Below are 18,248 nucleotides of genomic sequence, written 5' to 3'. Positions count from 1 at the left end.
CATACCAGTGCCCTCTACAGCCACAGCAGTCCCACTGCAGCAGCACTACGGCTCGACGGAACACAGCCCGGAGGAAACCACTGGAAACACAACTGCTGAGCATACCACTTAGAGGTAATTTTGATCCCATTTGAGCTAGGTTACCAGCATGGCATAAAGGTTAGCCATATCCTTATGTTCAAGGAGCTCATTTCTGAAGACGTTAATGTCAATGCATGGCACAATACTATTCACATATAAGTCATGACCTAAATATTAGATCTTTAAAAGTAGTTCTCTTACTTACCTTGCTTCTAAGAAATCTTGTTTTAGAGGCTGGGTCATTGCTAGATTTGAGACCTCATCCTTTACCACAAGAAACAGAAATAGACCTTTCTTTTCTTATATGTATTATTTTCATCAAATGGAAGATGAGATTCTTAAACACTTTTCTTGTGTGTTCTTTTTTGGTTCAGGAAGGTCAGATTAAGAAAAGCATCAAATACTGTGAATCTTCCAATCAAGCCCTAAGAGGTACCAGTACTTGGCACACACGAATGTACAGTACTGCAGCTCGTACATTCATCACACTGCTTTCTCTCTTGAACTGACACCTCATTCAGTTACAAGAACACAAGTTTCACAGGCAACAACAAATTCAAACCTGAGAAAGTTTTACCACCTTTTGTAATTTTTATTACACTCAATTTCATTACATTTAATTCCTTCCCACATATGCAAGGAAAGTCACCACATCCTCTGCTTTCTGGATGCTAGAGATCTGCAGCAACATGACTACAGCGTTTCCCTGACCCTCAGCATTTCACTACATTGCCCTGCCCCTGCCCCAGAACTACCTCATGCTTTATGCTTAAGTCAAACACCAACACAGGACACACACATACATTCCTGTACAGACTTTTCTATGGATGAATGACAGACACAGCAATGGCCCTGCAGTCAGGGCACAAACGTGCAGCATAAAGAAAGCACTGTACACATGATAGCATGCTCAAAGTAGAGGACTATATCCAAAGAGGAGCAATACCCAAGTTCGTGGCAGCCTGGCTTTTCTCATGCTCCTTTCACATCCACGTTTAATTTTCTGACCCTTGGAGTGAGCTGGCACCTGGGAGCCGCTTTGGCTGAGGGTCTGAATAGATCAGGAAGCCTGTGAAGGTGATGTACTTGCCATGGTTGCTGTAGGCACCATAGCCATCATGCTGATGGCTGTAGAGCCAGACGGTGTCCCCGTACTGCAAAGGCAGCATGATACTTTGGCTCTGCATTTCCCGCCTCTTGGAGTGGTTGTCATCATAGATCATGGCCTGCACCTCATTGTGGTTCTTCATAAGTTTGACTGACATAGTCTTAAAGGGCATTTTGCCAATGGTGAAGGAGAAATAGTATGCACCAGGTATACGGCATGAGAAGATGCCAGTGGAGGAATTGAAATCTTTCCCAATATTCACAAACTCTGTGTCAAATGTGATGGGCTCATGCTGGGTTTGCTTGCCATCTGTGCCCAGGAGACTTTGTGAGCGGGCAACAGAAAATGCAGAGCGAGGGTCTTGCTCCTTCTTGGGCTGATCGGATAACATATGTCGCTGTGGAGCTACATTCTGCTCTCCTGGAAGTTTCTGAACACTGTGACGGTGAGGCCCCAGCTCTTGAGAGCTGAGAGCATTCTGGAAGAAGGCAGAAGTGTCTGGATAGATTAGATAGCCATTAAAAGTTGTATAGGGGCCTACATTGCTGTAAAGAGCATACTTGGGGTCTCCATGTAAACGTAGCCAGACGGTGTCACCATAGTCAAGCTGCAGCATGGCACTCTGGCTGGCTACCTTCCGTTCTTTGCGGTGATGTTCATCATACACAATCACTTGCACCTCATTCTTGTTTCTCATCAGCATGACAGACAAGTTTTTCTTTGGATATTTCCCAACTGTGAAGGAGAAGTAGTAGGCTCCAGGAATACGGCACCGAAACAACCCTGTCTTGGGATCAAAGTCATTGCCAATGTTTACATATACCTTGTCAAAGGTAATGACCATCTCAGAGCTCCCTTCCATGCTGCTGGTTCTGGCCACTGAGAAAGCAGAGCGAAATTCAGTATTGCTGTCTACTGGGAAGCCATCTATACGCATTAAAATCACGCACCAGAGGAAGCCAAACAGAGTCTGAACCTTCAGTGCCATCATTGTATCTGAAAAGAAGAAGAAGCACATTTTAGCAGGAATCATATTAATTTCCAGTTCATACTTCATCTGAAACTCAGATCTGAATCCTGCTAAATAGGCATCAAATTCTATATAAAATACTAAGAAGGTTTCAAGTTTTTTCCTGATCAGTGTACAGGATTATATCTCAGTTGTATCCCAGCACCATTTTGGTATTTTCCCAGTGACAGCTGGAACTTTTTTTCCTGTACTTGTAGGAAGAAAAATAATCTTCTCTGAAAGCCTCACTATCCCATAGTTTGTTTGTAGAACACTGTGCTGCTCACACTGCAGAGGGATCTCAGATTTTGCTGGGGCTTTGCCAGAGCTCTATTTTGTAGCACTTCTATTCATAAAACCAAGGATGAAAGCAAGCCATACGCAAGCCTTATATTATGCAACTGAGATTCAGCTGAAGGGCAAGGAAAAGAGAACATTTGTTCTAGAGGTTCCCATGCAGATCTTATTGCCTGGCACTGCAGCAGCTGTCACACAGGATGCAGGAGCTGGAAGCCAAGGTGGTAGGGCCTGTTATTCAGATAGATTTCATTGTGGACCTGTGAAGAATGTAAAGAAACTAGAAGAAGGGATGCTTAGGGACGAAGGAAGGCAGTGGAGAAAGTGAAAAAAAAAAAATGAAAAAAATAGAAAGAAAGGCAAGTCTCCCAAATTATAGGATTCCTCAGAGAGAACTTAAACACAAGAAACAAGGAAATAATTCACTATTCAAAGAATAGACTAGAAGGAAAAATGTTCTGACCCTTAAAAAAGTGGGATAAGTTCAGAGTTAATGGGATTTTCTGCCTCTAGTTTCTTTTATTTTTTACTTGTGGATTGATGCCAAAAATCACCTATTAGTGCTTTCAGGCTGAAAACAAAACTGCCAGTCATTCCAGGGAGAAGCTTCTCCCTCTGTCACCTCTCTGTGCTTATTAAAATATCATTCAGGCTGGGAAGCAACTGCCTGGTTTGCAGTCTGCCCCCATCTGTCACCCTAGAACTGGTGCCTTGCCAGCCAGCAGACAATGAATTCACAGACTGGCAGAAGAGGAGCAAAACATGTCACTCGTAGGGAGAGGGGTGAAAACAAATCCTGAATTAGAAAGGACATAGGGGTAAACATTTGAAAAAACTAGGGGATGAAACAGTAATAGTAATAGAAATAAAGCAGATGGAATCCACATAAGACTGTGAGGTGGTAATGGGATCCTCTTCTGGCAGGATGTGATACTTAACATCTCTTACAAATGAAAATTCAGTTTGACTTACAGTTCCTGCTCCTTTATACTAGAGAATAAAACTGAAATCTGAATTGCAGCCCTAGCAGATATTGTCCTCCATGCCCCCATATTCTGAATGCTTTTACCAACTTCAGCTGCTTCTCCTGAACACACCACACCCATGGAACCCTATGGGCAGCACTGAAGAGTATTGAGAGAGATCACTTATTTATCAAGGACACTCCATCATCTTTGAAAGGTCAAGGAGATTAAATGTGGTTCCTGGTGACCAGAGAAAGGCAAATGTTGCGCTCATCTTCAATGGCAAGAGAGATAACCTGAGGATCTACAAGCTTGTTGGCCAGTACACTCCTCTCTTTGCTTCCTCGAAAAATCACAGAGCATTATCTTCTAGGAACAAGTGCAGGAAAGACAAATGATGTGACTGGGAATGCTCAGCATGGATTGATCAGGGGTTGCTCACGCTTAATCACGCTGACTACCTTCTGCCATAAAATGACTAGCTTTACCTGTGACACTCAGAAGGAACTAACCAGCTGTCTGTCTGACGGATAATCTCATACCCAGCAAATGAATTTAACTGCCAAGTATACACCTCCATGCTGTCTTTCTTTTTCCTCACTTTGTCTTTTAGTTGTGAGCTCAGCTTGTGACTCTTCCCATGTCTGTGCCGCATTTGGTCACTACTGGAGTTTAAACAATACTAATAGGCCCTAACATCTCACCAATAACTAAATGCCAAACAGCCACACTGTGAACTTAGCCTCTGGTTCTGTAGAATTGTTTTTGCAGAGTGCAATGCTACATCTAGCAGGGAAGGCTCATTTCAGCTTTCAGCTTAGTAAACCAGTCCCTAAGGGCAAGCTTCTAAGGGCTGTTAGATGTTTCTGATTCATACTCACTCACTGTTATTCCAGCGATCGCCCTGGTGTGGCCACATGGAGAAGCAGGCAGACTGTGACATTCCTGCATGCTCTTGAGGCAAAAATTGACAGCAAAGAATTTAACATAGATGTTTTTAGTCACATTATAGGGGAGTTGGGGAATATACCACAGGCAGGACACTGTTGGTCAAACTCAAAAATACATAACAGTTTAATGAACTCTATAGTGAATCTGACCTCATTTTCCTTCAAATGACCACTATCCTTGTTTCTATCCCAAAGCTAATTTCTTTGTATTCAGGTCACTCTGAAAACAGCCACTTACAACACACTCTGAAAACACTCACAATTGCATAGACTCTCTGCTGCTGCAGAGTCCCTTGTTTTTACCTCTTCCCCATAACTTACTGTCAAGTCATTTAAATAAGGTAGTTAATTATGCTGTGTTTCCATTAGCAAATTATTTCCTTGACAGCTCCCACTCACCACTTTCAGGTTTACTCAGGTTCTTTTATCTATTTAAAATAATTTAGAAAGTATCTAATAACTGCTTCTCACATTAAGCCAATCTAAGAATAATTTGCCAGTCATTAAGAAGGCTCAGTTAGATACAAGGCTGCCATAAACAGAGGCAACTTGCAAAACTCTTGGACTTGAGTATTAGCCCATTAAATCTGCAATAGAAAGCTTCCAAAATGCAAAGGAAAGGTCTTTGGGAGAAGAGGCACAAATCTTTTCCTGTGGTAGCTTTGAGACACCGTTAGGGACATAAGGCTGGTCACAGACACTGCAATGGAGCCTTGTATTCTTGCTATTGAATAGATTTTGAAACTGCAGAGTGAAGTGAAAGATCCAGGCCAGAAGCAGAAAGTGGATCACATATGCGGCATACACAGTAGCTGTGTTATGCTCACTACATTTATGTACAAATCAGGACACTTTGCTGCCCTACCGTTTCTTTTTATGATAGTATCTACGGTGTTAGCACAGAAGTATACAATGAAGCTAAGCAGATCCAATAGATAAGCAAGGTATGCTGATGCCTTTGCATCAGGGAGCACCAACAGGGGACAGCAGCCTGCTGGGAAGAAGACAAGAAACTAATTTTGGAATAGAAGGCACAAAACATACGATGTTCTCAAAGGTACTGACATTAAATTAATGACCTGAAAAGAAGGGATTAAAATGGTAGTGACTCACATAGCAAGACAGGAGTTGCAAATCTTTTTTTTGAAAGTAAAGAGATAGAATTCAACATTTGCATGACCCAGGAAACATGAATAGCTTTGTGCTAGATAGAGGTGATTTTTCTGTCCTGGAACAGAATCAATCCATGAGTGGAAAGACAATGAGCTTTATTCTTCTCTTGAAATCCATGGATTTTAGAAAAGTACTTTCAATAATAGAAAGGTCACCCCATTTCCAGTCTCGTAGGTCAGGTCTTGCAAAACTCCAGAGGGTTTTCTTTTTATTGCAAAACATTAATGAGCCAGATTCCCTACATCTACCCTAGGCAAGAGTCCTTTAATTTCATAAGATCATAATATCACTGAAGAATGAGTTACAAAAACGAAGTGATGCACTTGGATTCACTGTTAGTAAAAGTTCATAAAATTCTGTAAGCAGCAAGAGCAAAGCCCTGTTCTTCTTAGCTCTTGCTCTAATAGAAAAGGACAGTTACAAATGTTTCAATTATTTCAATCAGCGAAAGCTTGTGTAATGAACAGCGTTCTTGGACTACTGTTAGCAAGAATTTTTCCCCAGATACCACATACCGTCTGCTCCACTCACTGGATACAGTTTAAGAGCATCGCTGCTTCCAACATCAAGGAGAAATTATATGTAGCAGATCCTCAAATGCAAAGTATAAAGAGTACTGTACGACAAATGCAAGGGCTGAACTTTTGGCTTTTGGCTTTCTCTGCTTATGATGAAGGTGTTTTTTGAACTCTGGATCAATCCAGAGAGGTGAAACACTGAAGCATTGGGATGCTTTCTGGAAATTACAAACCGCACTCTGAATCGCAGAACTGTATGGCGTAATACAGAAAGCATTTCATTTTACATGTTTCCTTGAGTCAGCGGAGTCTGTCAGCATAGTAACACAGCTTCTGTGCATTGAAAGATCTGTGGAGAGACAAGAATTCTTTTGAAATGCCTCAGCTGTAGCCATACTCAGGAAAACAAAATGGAGAGACTGTTCTTTGGTAGAATCCTCTAATATTAGCCTGCATTTTAGAATATTAATTAAACTTGCTAAATTTCAACTGAAGCCCCAGTAACTCTGTTTAAGCTACAGTGATGATATATAAGATGATATATATATGCATTGGTCCAAATAGAAACATGATATTTATGATATTAACTTTTTAATCCCGTAGCAGCATTCAGGGAAATTTGCAGTGCCAAGGTGGCATATTCATTTTGACTAATATGCATATGTAAAAATACATTAGTTTAGACAGGCAAAGTGGTGTTTCAGTACAGAAAGCTGAATATACCCTAAGTGGGAGCCAGCACTTATTCTTAACTAACCAGTACTTTAAAATGTAATACAGATCACTTACATACTTTTGTTAATGAACAAATTACACAAGCCCAGCCCTTCATCACATACATAATCCTCATGTAACCAAGATTAAAAAAAAAACCCCAAACACATCAAGTAAAAAATGTATTCTAACACTGATCTGAAGTAGGAAAAAAATCAGAAAACACTGTTAGAACATTGGAGTTTAATCATAAAACGTGTTGAATTTTATGAAGTTGCTCTGCACTTGCAGTTAAACAGACTGTTACTAAACTGCCACTGAAATCACATGAACAGTTAGCAGTAAAAAAGCTAGCTGAGAATAAGCTCAGAGATAAAAAGGTTTATGTGCAAACACAGGCCAGAGAAGATTGAAAACCACCGCCTGAGAAATCCATAAGACTCTGCTGCTGTACAGTGTTTATTTAACACAGCTACCTTTAGATATAAAACACTGAGACCATTACAGCAGAAGGAATTTTTGCATGGATCCAGTTACAGTTACGGTAACGTCAAAGTTAAATCACCTCTCTATCCACCCCCAAACCTAGTTTCCTTATTTAGCCTGGTTTATGTGTGTACCAGAGATGCTGGGCATGTGGAATAAGGCTTTGTTGAATCAACCCATTTCTCTGGGAGTAACCAGACTTCTGCATCAGGAAGATCACACTAACATCAAGGATTAATCAAGCCTGGAATATCAGGAGCACTTTTGTAGGTGAAAAAATGTAACTCACTTCAACAGCATCTACCACAAGGATCTCCCAATGGCATCGTGATAATTTTACATTCAACTTCTTACCTTTCTCAGATTAAGACATTTACATCACAGTAGTAAAGAAGCTGAGAGCCTGCTAAACTGCACATTGCTGGACTCTGCTGAAGAGCATCACATACAAAGGTGCAGTAGCAGGAATGTCACTTTGATTTTCTGTACTTTACAGAAGCCACATATTTTGTGTTACTCTTTCCTATTAAAGACTGTTGTACAAGAGACCACTGAGATACTAAAATGACATACTGGAAACTATGATGCCATCTCAAACCTTGTTCTCTTTCCTCTCCATAATGGTTTTATGTTTTTGATTTACTTTCTGTGAGTCTGTGCTCTTATACCTCTTATCAGCCAACATTTTAGTATAATTACTTGCTAAGTAAGGTCCTACACACACACACACACAAAAAAAAAAAAAAAAAAAAGAAAAAGAAAAAAAGAAAAAAAGAAAAAAAAGGAAAAAAACCTACAAATCTTCAGTTTTTCTTCTCTTTCTCTCTCTTGCTTCTGTGGGTACATAGATCTCATTTTTCCTGGAACTCTGTGCCTACGTTAGTCTCTTCCTACTTACTCCCCTACTCAACAGAATGTTGCTCCCTAGTCACTGCTCTAAGACCTAACATTGGGTAAAAGTAAGAGGGGATATGTTGGTTCTTGCTGGTTGATCATCGCATTATTAGTTAGGATGAGCTTGTAGAGTCCAATAATTATCCCCTAAGGACACTAATGGACAGCTGAATGTCAGCTGGCATTACATGCAAAGACAATGAAATGTGCTTTGGTATCCGAGTCTTGTCTCAGCTCACTGACTGTTAATGGTTTATTTAGCAATGCAACAAAAGATGTTCACAAGCTGGGTCCCCATCTTGTTACTCACAGTTAAGAAAAAACTTTCAGACTGGGTAAGATTCAGTTCCCCCTGCTTGATTGATCAACTTGTAACAGTATAATTGCTTTGGTCTTTTATCCATCAGAGGCTGCAATATGGCATGCTTTGGGAAAATATAACATACTATTGACTAGTACTTTCTGACAGTAGGCTTCACAAATCCATCTGAAAAGAATGAATCATACACTGGCATATTTGTCTACAAGAATGATGCTTTCCTTGAGAGGTCTGGGTTTTTCTTCTTTTTCTTTTCTTGACAAGCAAGGTAGAAAAGCATGCTGTCTTTTAACATCTGCCTTTACACTCATCTAAAGAAATCACCTTCATTTCTTTTCATGCCCTGCTGTTTTATTACTGTGAAGCTACTGAGAGAACACTGTGAATTGCACTGCAGTGCTGCTCTTTGCTGCCAACATGCTGCAACATCTCAATTTGGAAATTCACTGAGCTCTGTTTTAGTGAAGAAGGTGATCGAAGGCATTAAGATCTATGTTTCTCCATAAGCTTTACTTCCATCTCTGCTCTGACACTTTTTTTTTGCTCTCCTGCTTTTCCTGGGTCAAGACAGAGCTGAGACACAGAGCTGAGAAGGAACAACCATCATGCATTCAGCAATAAGCAGAGCCCAGTACTACTAAAAGATGAAAATTCTGCCTTGTCAATGAAGTCCTGCAGTATGCATAATGCTTCTTAATGTTAGTTGCTTCATTGAATAACACCATGCTCTAGGTACAGTAGCATTCCTTCTTTCATGTCCATGGAGACACGATAAAAAGTAGCAAAGTTAGTCACATCTGCTAATGCTGACCCCTTTACAATCAGAAGTGTATACATGTATATGTACATATAAATATATGAATGTATATAACAAGTGATACACAAGCAATTGCTCACCACCTCCCAGCCAAAGTCCAACTAGCCCCTCAAGCAGCGTCCGAGAATGAGATGAACTCCCACCCCCTTCAAAACTCCTTCTGCATGATGTCATATGGTGTGGAATATCCCTTTGGCCAGTTTAAGTCGCATGTCCTAATTCTGTTCCCTAACAGTTATCTGTGTCCTTTGCTGACAGTGTCCTGTCAGCAACAGCTGAGCAGCAATTATAAACATCAGTGTGTTATCAGTATTGCTTTTCTTCTAGAATCAAAAGCATAGCATCGTGCCAGACATTCTGGAGAAAACAATTCCACCCCTGCTGAAAGACACCATTTTACTAGAAACTTCTTCTCAGAAGGCTTTATCTGGTGCAAATGAGACTCCACAGGACTGTGAATGTATCACTGATATCTTCAGGAAAACATAAGTTCTCGCTTTCCCCTTTAAAACACTGAGCATATTTTAGTAATGGATTTAAACAGTTTCTCATCTTGTTCAGCAGGAAGCTACTAAGTTCCTCCCTTTAACCACTTACAATTTAAGTTTTCTCAAATGTGCTTTTGAAATTGGATTTTTTCTGTTAAAATATGACACAGAAGTGCTGCAGACCAAAAGGCACAGTGTACTGCCCTGGATGTTGGATCAGAAAGAAGGATTTACTGTATAATATCCCCAACACATATGTAAGTTTACAAAGTTTTCTCCTTACCTGCTTTCTGGCTTTGCATTATTTCCAATATTTAAAGAGAGCCCATCCACTCTTAACGGCAGTAGAAATGTTTGTGTGACAGTTTCTTTAGAAGTCCATCTGTACTAGAAAGCTGCTGCTGGTAAAAGGCTTTGGCACTGCCATGAAAAAGCACTGCTGGACACTGATGTTCACTCATCAGTTCCTCATTCACACAGAGAAAGCACTCAGTGCCTGTCAAGTGCTCACAGATTCCAGACTCATCTGTGCAACCAGACTGTTTCTTCTTAGGCAAAACTGCCCTTGTCAGCTTGAAGCTGTTGCCTTTGATTCTTGCTTATAGGAGAATTTTGCTAAAATATTAAAGAAATGACTGCAGCAGCATACTTGAAGTAAATAAGTTGCTCCAAAACTAACGTCTCCTATTTATTTCCATGGAAACCACAACAGATACAAAAAACATAATAACACTGTTCGATAGTGCAAATGGTCAGCTACAAAATGCTATTTTTTAACACAGTCATCGCCATTAGTCATGCATTTTCATCAGTGATGAACAAGAGCCAGCATGCCACACTTGTAAAAATATGCACCAGTAGGATGTGATGTGCTGCTTCACAGCTCCTAGATAGCATCACTGCTGGGAAATCACTGACCATGGAGTGTGTCTTTCATTGGATTGGGAGTCTGAAGGCATCAAATCTAGACTATACAGTGTTTGTGTGTGGCTGGACAGCCCAGCCAAGAATGGCAACATGCTCCATGGTCCTCAGACTGATACAGGGTTTGGCATTGTTGTGTTGCAAGAGAAAGGCTGTCTTCTTCACTACAGCCTGACTTGAGATGCCTTCATCTCAAACAGTGCTGCAATGTAATGGTTGAAGTTGATGGTTTATCCAAGTTCCAGGAAATCCAGAAGGACTACTCCTTTCCTGCCCCAAAAGAAAGTGTGCACCAACTTACCCACTGAGAGCTGTGTCTTGAACTTATTCTTTGATGGGGAACTCACATGTCATCACTCCATGGACTGCTGGTTAGAATCTGGCTCCTAGTAGTGATACCACATATTGTCATCACCAGTAGTGATGCGATTCAGGAAACTGTCACTTTCAGCCTGACACTGGTTCAATAGGTCCTGACAAACTTGCACATGGGGTTCTTTCTTACTCCTATATGAGGATTTGTGGGATCCACCAGGTACAACCTTTGCAATATTCCAACATTGCCACCATCATTTCCAACACACTGAAGCTGATACTCAGCTCTGCACACAGTTCCCTTGTCATAATCTGCTGACTCCTGCAGATGAGCTCACTTCGTGGTGTGACAGTTGTGCATGGCTGTTCAGAGTGTGACTTGTCTTTCACATCACTGTGTTGCTGAAACACACTATCCACTGCCTCACTGTGCTCTGGTGTATCCACCATTTAGACACCATAAATGTTCAGCAAGAATCAGTGTCAATGGGCCCCTTCTAAAAAGGCCTCTGTCTAAAGTTCTCCCTTTCCATAACAATTATCAACAGCTTCCAACAGCAGCCTACCACCTGCAGAACTCTCTCCAGCATGTTCAGTAGTATTCTGAACAGCCTCTCGCATTTCCTCCTAAGTTTCATTGAGAAACTTCATTCTTGTTCCTTCTTCTACAAGCAAAAAGGAGGGGCCTTCTTTTGAATACCCCTTCTGTCTCCTTAGTAAAGACTGTGTTGGGAGATCACTTACTCATTAAAAAAAAAAAAAAAAAGAAAAATAGAAAAAGAAAAAAAGAAAAAAGAAAACAGAAAGAATTATGGGAGAAGGCTGAAGGAAAGTAATGGGAATCACTGCTCAGTCCTTGGGTGAAGGGCACATGAATTTACTTTGAAAGATCTGGGGCACCAAGTGATTAGCTTTCTAGGTAACCCATTTTTCCTAAATTTTCAAGCAGCTGTGAAAGACAAGGGCAGGGAGAGCAACCAGAACATTTCAGTTTGTGCTCCCATGTCCCACTGCAAATCAAAACATGAGAATTTAAAAAACATGGGTCATTCCAGTTTGAGAGAGTTTAAAGGACACCAGATTCTAATGCTAACATGTTACAGTTCACACAGCAACAGCTTTCTAAAAAGCTCAGCATAATTCTTCATCTGCACTTTGTCTTGTTCATTCAGCATGGGATCCTTCCAGCAGTTGCTTTGCAGCCTTTTAGTCCCAGAGAGTATTTGTTTTTGTGGAAAAGATTCCCTATTGACTGTTTGGTCTAAATACCATTTCCACTCCTTGCAGCACGGCTTTAACTCCTCTCAGAGCTTTTCTTTCATCTGAGAGGAGACCTATAAGGAAAGGAAAAATCCTTCTCCCCTTAGAGGATTAAAAAACTCTTTAGTTGGGCTCAAAACAAGTTCAAAAGAAGTTCAGGATCTTATGTGCAGTAGCTCATCACTACAGCATCCAAAAGAGACAGTCATTGCTCTCTTCTTTCCTTCCACCTGTCTCTTCATAGAGTATTTTTCATCATGCACAAGGGACCGTCTGTTCCATTTATATTAAACATAGTATGTTAAACTATGAATATTACAGGACCTAGATTTTATCTCCCTGAAGAGACATCTAAGATCTGATGTAGAACTTTGTTTTATTTTATTCCTGTTCTGAATTCTAATATTTTATTTCATCTCTAAAAGAAATCATATTTGGACAAGGGTATAACATTCAAGGAGTAATACACTACAAGAGTTTGTATTTTCAGTTCCCATCATTTTGTTAGCTGCTAATCCTCATTGATTTTTCTTCTTTCAAATCACCAATTTCAGCCTTCAAATTCAGGTAAGCCTCTGTTTCAGTGAAATCAGAATGCCCCGTTCTGTACATTTTCTCTAAAATGAGCTTTTTCAATGATTTTTTAGTATACTCCTACTTCTCTACCAGGTTCTTTTTAGGAAGAGCCGTGCTGTATTCCAGAGGCTTTGTTACTTCTGGTTATTTTACAAATGTTAGCAAAGTACTCCCAGACAGATTTCATTTCATTTATGTGAAAAGAATGTGTTACTATCCAAATCATTAGAAGAATACATGCAGAAGTGAACTGAAGAAGTTACCCAGTCTAAGGTACTCTCCCAAGAGAGGGCCTAGTCAAATCACATTCTCCAGAGATAATTTTCTAATGTGTTCATAAAATGACTGAACAACCTTCCCAGACTAAATATGCAGCAGTTCTCTTATCCCACATCCTAGAAAATTATCTCTACTGTCTAAAACAATGTATTTTTTTTTTCCTGTTACTTTGTGCCTTCTATTTAATGTACCATACTCTTCTGTTTTCTATCAGAAGATATTACCCAGGCATCTTGCTGGCCTTTGGGCTAAATAATTTAAGTTTTTTCAAATCTTCTTACAATTCACATTTTTCCAGACCTCTGAAGAGTTTTGCTGCCCTCCTCTGCAGTCTCCAATTGAATCACACCCATCTCAACATGTAATAACCAAAACTTCATGAAACCTCCAAACTGAGGTTTTAATAACACTGGAAAGAGCAGGAGAACTGCTTCACTTCTTTCAGGCTATATGTCTTTTATATTTCCTAGCAAGAAATTTGCCTTCTTTTGCAGCAGCATGACATTGACTCACGTTCAGCTTGTGATCTGTCACAACACTCAGATTCTTTTCTGCAGTTGCAGCACAGTCATTTGCTTCTCTCTTGTGCTTTTACAGTTGGTTAATTCTGCCCTGGTGCAGCACCTTGAAGTTATCCCTACCAAATTTCATCCTGTTCTTTTCCTAAGCACTTCTCCCAACTTACTGGAATAATTCTGAATTCTGATCTTTTCCTCCAGAGCATGTCAGATCTCACAGTTTCTTGTCTTAGCCAGATGTCATTTACTTACTCTTTTTATTCATGTCCACGTCAACTAAGAAAACACTGAAGAAAAGCAGATCAAGAACACACTGACACAGCTATCATATCTGTTTTCAGCAGCCTGCAGCCCAACTGAAGGATTGGCACAGACTAAAAGCAAACAGTTTGAGCTCTGAATCTTTGAATATTATTTAAAGAATATCTTCCTGTTCAGAAAATAGTGTTTCCTCTGTTTATAGCCTTCACCTGGTAGCCTTTGGATCCCACTGAAGCAAATATTTAAATTAATTCAGAACCTCAAATATAACTTAAATTAAATCTCTCATCCACGACACAAAGAATCTTCAAATGTGTAAAAGAAACAAAAACAAAAATAAAAGCCATTTCTGCTAGAATCTGCTGGAAAGAATGAAGGGAAAGATACAGCCAGTTCTCTTCACAGATTCAGGGATGTATTCAAAATGTTGTAATTTACTTTGAGTTAAACTTGCAGTTCACAAGGGAAGGGATGCATTGAGGCATTTAGAAGATTTTGATCAGCTAAGTATTTTCTTTGCACCTGCCTTTAACCAAAAGACTGCAAGTTCCTCCCTCACAGCTCAAACACCTGTCACAACACTCATGAATAGGCACATAGCACATCATAAACCTTAGTGTACATGGGCATAAAGAGGACCTGGCCTTCCTCCTGACAACAGTGGCTCAAATCTCTCAACTGGTTCCAGCTCCCATTTCATTAATTGCTTCCATAGCTTCCCCAGATCCTTTTACCCAATACGACAGTTTTCCTAACACTGTTGCTGAACCCCTGACAACAAATATATACGAAACGGATTAACCAGCTGAAGGATGAATAAGAAGAAATAGGACTTTATGATTCTGTACTGTTTTCCAGTGGAGCTCTAGTAATCAATTATTAGCCTCAGGAGTGACCCCTTACTGCTCTAATCTGTGATCAGCTCCTGATTCTGACTGAGCTACCTCTGCTGGAAACCTCAGACCTTTGATTAGAGGCAGCAGGAATTCCTCCTTTGTTCTCTAACCTGTCTGGAGGATGTATGCATCTAGAGAGAGGCTTTATTGAAACAAGAAATCACTCAGGGGGATAAAGGTGATTGACAAGAGAGACAGCAGCACAGCATTTGCACATTACTGACTTATCTCATTTGAACATCAGGCAAATTCCGTTTCTTGGCAAAGGTAAAGATTTAGGAAAGCTGAAAGGAAAACGTAATTCCTCATTTATCTGTGCTTGCATATGCTAGGCAATGGGGTCTATCAAATCAGAAAGAGCTAAAGATTTTCAGCTCTGCTGAGTGAAACCTGGAGTCAGTCAGGCAGATTCTTTTACTAAAATATGACAAACTATCAAATAACAAGCCTTAGTATCTTCCAAGGCAGTATAAAGATGCAATATTACAGACCACTCAACAAGACGTAATTCTAATGCAAGTTGAACTTCATTCTCCTTAACTACGCATCTTTGAGTAAAATGTACACCTCATGCTTCGGGCAGTGAAGAAGAATGGATAAGTGCAAGAGTTCAAGAGTAAAACCTACCTGATCCTAATATCTGACTTCAAACGCTGGTAACAGCCCCACTTTAGTATTTTTAAGACTCTAACATTTTAATCTGATCTCATTCTAATCTCATGCTTTAGAGTCAAAGTAGCAATGAACACCTCGTGGGAGAAGTTCTCAGCTGAGAATATTCTCAGAGGTGCTTCCCATCTTGGAAATGTAATGTTGCTAGCAGACTTGTTTATTTCAGTGCTCTCTGCCTACAACTAATTAGAAGAAAGTGAAACTTGAGCAGAATGACCATGATCACCAGAAAGATCACTGCATACTCACTGTTGTGTTAGCACTAGCCTTTTTGGTCTTCACATTCTTGGGTGTTATGCACAGAAGACGCAAACTTACCACAGCTCTCTGCAGCCCAGGCATACAGCATTTCTCTTTGTGTCTGAGTTCATCCAGGTTACTGTCTAATATACCAATGAGAATACTGAGAAGCAGAGATCAACTATTGGCCTTGCTGCTATTTGGAAACTTGTCTACTATTATAAGAGAGAATGTAAGCACTGTTTGATTGCAGGTCACAACTATATTTCAACAAGTAAGGCCACTGGCCTTTGTGGGTCCATCTAGCCTCCCATACTTGGAAAATATGAATGGTTCTCCATTTATCAATGAGTATTCTCTGGAGAACATGGCAAATGAACAGATGATCACATTAGTAAAACACAAATAGCAACAAACGAGATTCCAAGTTTTGTCACCAATTTTCTGTTTCCAGTGTATTTAATTTCTGATACTGTTTCTTCATTGGCAAAATAGCAAATGTCAACCACATGGACAGCTCATCTGATTTAAACCAATGCCATGCTGAAGCCATAGGTTCTCCCTTATGGAGACCAAAAGTACTTTTGTGGCATTAACTCTTTCAGACAGAAATTACAAAACACATTTCTAGAACCTTGTCCACTAGTCAATCAGTACTCACGCTTCAGCTTTATTGAAGCTTTTTAGAGGTGAACAAAGGGAATGCAGAGGGTAATGTGCCCTACTGGGAATCCTCACTTTTCTCTGACATACATTTTACTGCTATAAATGAACTCTTAAGAATGGCTACATGAGCAAACAGCTGCTATGTGCTTAGATCGGATCACAGCCTCAATGGCAAAGTATTTCAAAGTCTTGTTACACATCATCTCCCTGGAGAAGAGAAGCTGCAGAAGGTTGCAATAGCATCAGAATGAATAATTGAAGCAAGGCTCATTCAGTATGTGCATAATGAAGGGTCACAACGCTGCCTTCCAGACAGCTGGCAGAGCAGAAACTCTCCAAATGCCTGGTAGATACATCATCTGAGGATGCTGACCCACTTCCCTGAGAGCTTTGTGGGTGTGGGTCGAAGAGATGACATTGGGATTGTCAAGTACACAGAGAATAACTGAGTTACATTATCTGGTAGAGTACTGTGTATAACAGAATCAGCTGCATACACCAGTCTTGGGAAATCCCATGAGACTTAGTTCCCCTAGGAAGCTAAAGCGTTAATTTCCCATCTGAGAAACTGCCCCTCGGGACATTTTTCACGATTCCCTTCTCTATGGCCGGCCCCCGGGAGGTTCTCCAATCTCGGCTCCAAGCTCGTCCCCATAAACTCTACCCGTTTAATAAGAGTGGAAATTAGAAAAATAAAAATAAAAAGGGGACTAATTCAGACATTTCCCGCTAACCTGTTGGCCGGACCAGCCCCTCCGTGGGGACGGAGAGGGACCGCAGCCCACCCCAGCGTCCCTCCGCGCCCGGCTCCCCGTGGCTCAGACCCGGCAGCGCGTCCCGAGCGCCCGCCCTCGCAGGACGGACGGCCCCGCTCGCCACCGCTTCGTGTGCCGGCGACCCCGCAGGCTCCTCCGCGGAGCAGGCCCCCTCCCATCACCCCGTCCGGCCGACGGGTTCCAGCCCCAGCCCCTTCCTCTACAGTTGCAGCCCGGCCCCGGCGGCAACGTCTCTCCATGCCCCGTACCTGCGGCCGCTGACGGCGATGGGCGGCGCGGGGATAGGCGCGGGGCCGCGACGCTACCGGCACACTGACAGCTCGGGAGCCGCGGCGGCAGCGCGGGGGCCGAGGTGGGGAGGGGGCTCGGGCACCAGCGGCTCCGGCGCCGAATCAGTGTCGGGAGGAGGGCCCGGGGGCGGGCGGCATAGGGGAGGGAACGGCGGCGGCGGGGCGAGGGGCGCGGAGTCGCTGTCACCGCGGCGGCGGATCGGCCTCGGGAGGCGGCGCAGCCCTCGGGCTCCGGGGCGGGGGAGGAGGGAGAGCGCAGCTCTAAGGGCCTGCGGAGCCGTGGGGGGCAGGTCGGGATCCCCGCTGCCTTCTCGGAGGAGAGGCGATGGGAAGCGGGCCGGGGCTGTGTGCTGGACGCGCACCTAGGAGAGCGAGCTGGAAGCACCGTGCTCGGGTGGGTGTCTGACGGAGAGCTGACGAAATGGTACAGCTGGGGAAAGCGAACGGCTTTTGGTGAGCTCGTGCTCTTGTCCAATTTCGTGATCGGAAGATTTTTGGATCCAAACGCTTGTCTGTGGAGCGGCTGCATCATTTGGTTCAACAAAAGCTCTTATCTATCCCTCGAAAGCTCGCCTTGCTTAGGTCATCACACAGCAGTGAGGCTGCTGCTTGTTCCTTTGGAGGTCTGCATTGATTTTTGCTGACGGCAAAATAGCAGGCTTTGCACACTGCTGCTCTACCCTGAAGAGCAAATTTGAGGGTTTGTAAAGCATGTTTACTGCTAATCCAGTAAAACCACCTCATGTTGACTTTCAG

At 41.9% G+C, this 18,248-nt stretch overlaps 1 protein-coding gene across 5 annotated transcripts; it reads right to left on the bottom strand.

The window, feature by feature from the left end:
* Nucleotides 1-652: 652 nt before the first annotated feature.
* On the bottom strand, nt 653-17,533 carry C1QTNF4 (C1q and TNF related 4). 5 transcript variants are annotated; one of them, XM_015864447.3, is made up of 2 exons: nt 17,451-17,533; nt 653-2,185 (listed from the first exon to the last, which is right to left on the bottom strand). In XM_015864447.3, the coding sequence occupies exon 2, from the start codon at nt 2,178-2,180 to the stop codon at nt 1,077-1,079; it is 1,104 nt and encodes a 367-aa protein (XP_015719933.1). In that variant the 5' UTR covers nt 2,181-2,185; nt 17,451-17,533; the 3' UTR covers nt 653-1,076. The 5 variants fall into 5 exon arrangements, with proteins under 5 accessions (XP_015719933.1, XP_085404919.1, XP_015719932.1 ...); XM_085548793.1 differs by lacking the exon at nt 17,451-17,533 and adding an exon at nt 17,161-17,264; XM_015864446.2 differs by lacking the exon at nt 17,451-17,533 and adding an exon at nt 10,103-10,347.
* Between the last annotated feature and the right edge of the window lie 715 nt (nt 17,534-18,248).

The sequence above is a fragment of the Coturnix japonica genome, chromosome 5, assembly GCF_054131305.1.
Source record: "Coturnix japonica strain WE chromosome 5, WE-NBRP24, whole genome shotgun sequence".
NCBI classification, from domain to species: domain Eukaryota; kingdom Metazoa; phylum Chordata; class Aves; order Galliformes; family Phasianidae; genus Coturnix; species Coturnix japonica.
This window is presented reverse-complemented; position numbering and strand designations above follow the sequence as displayed.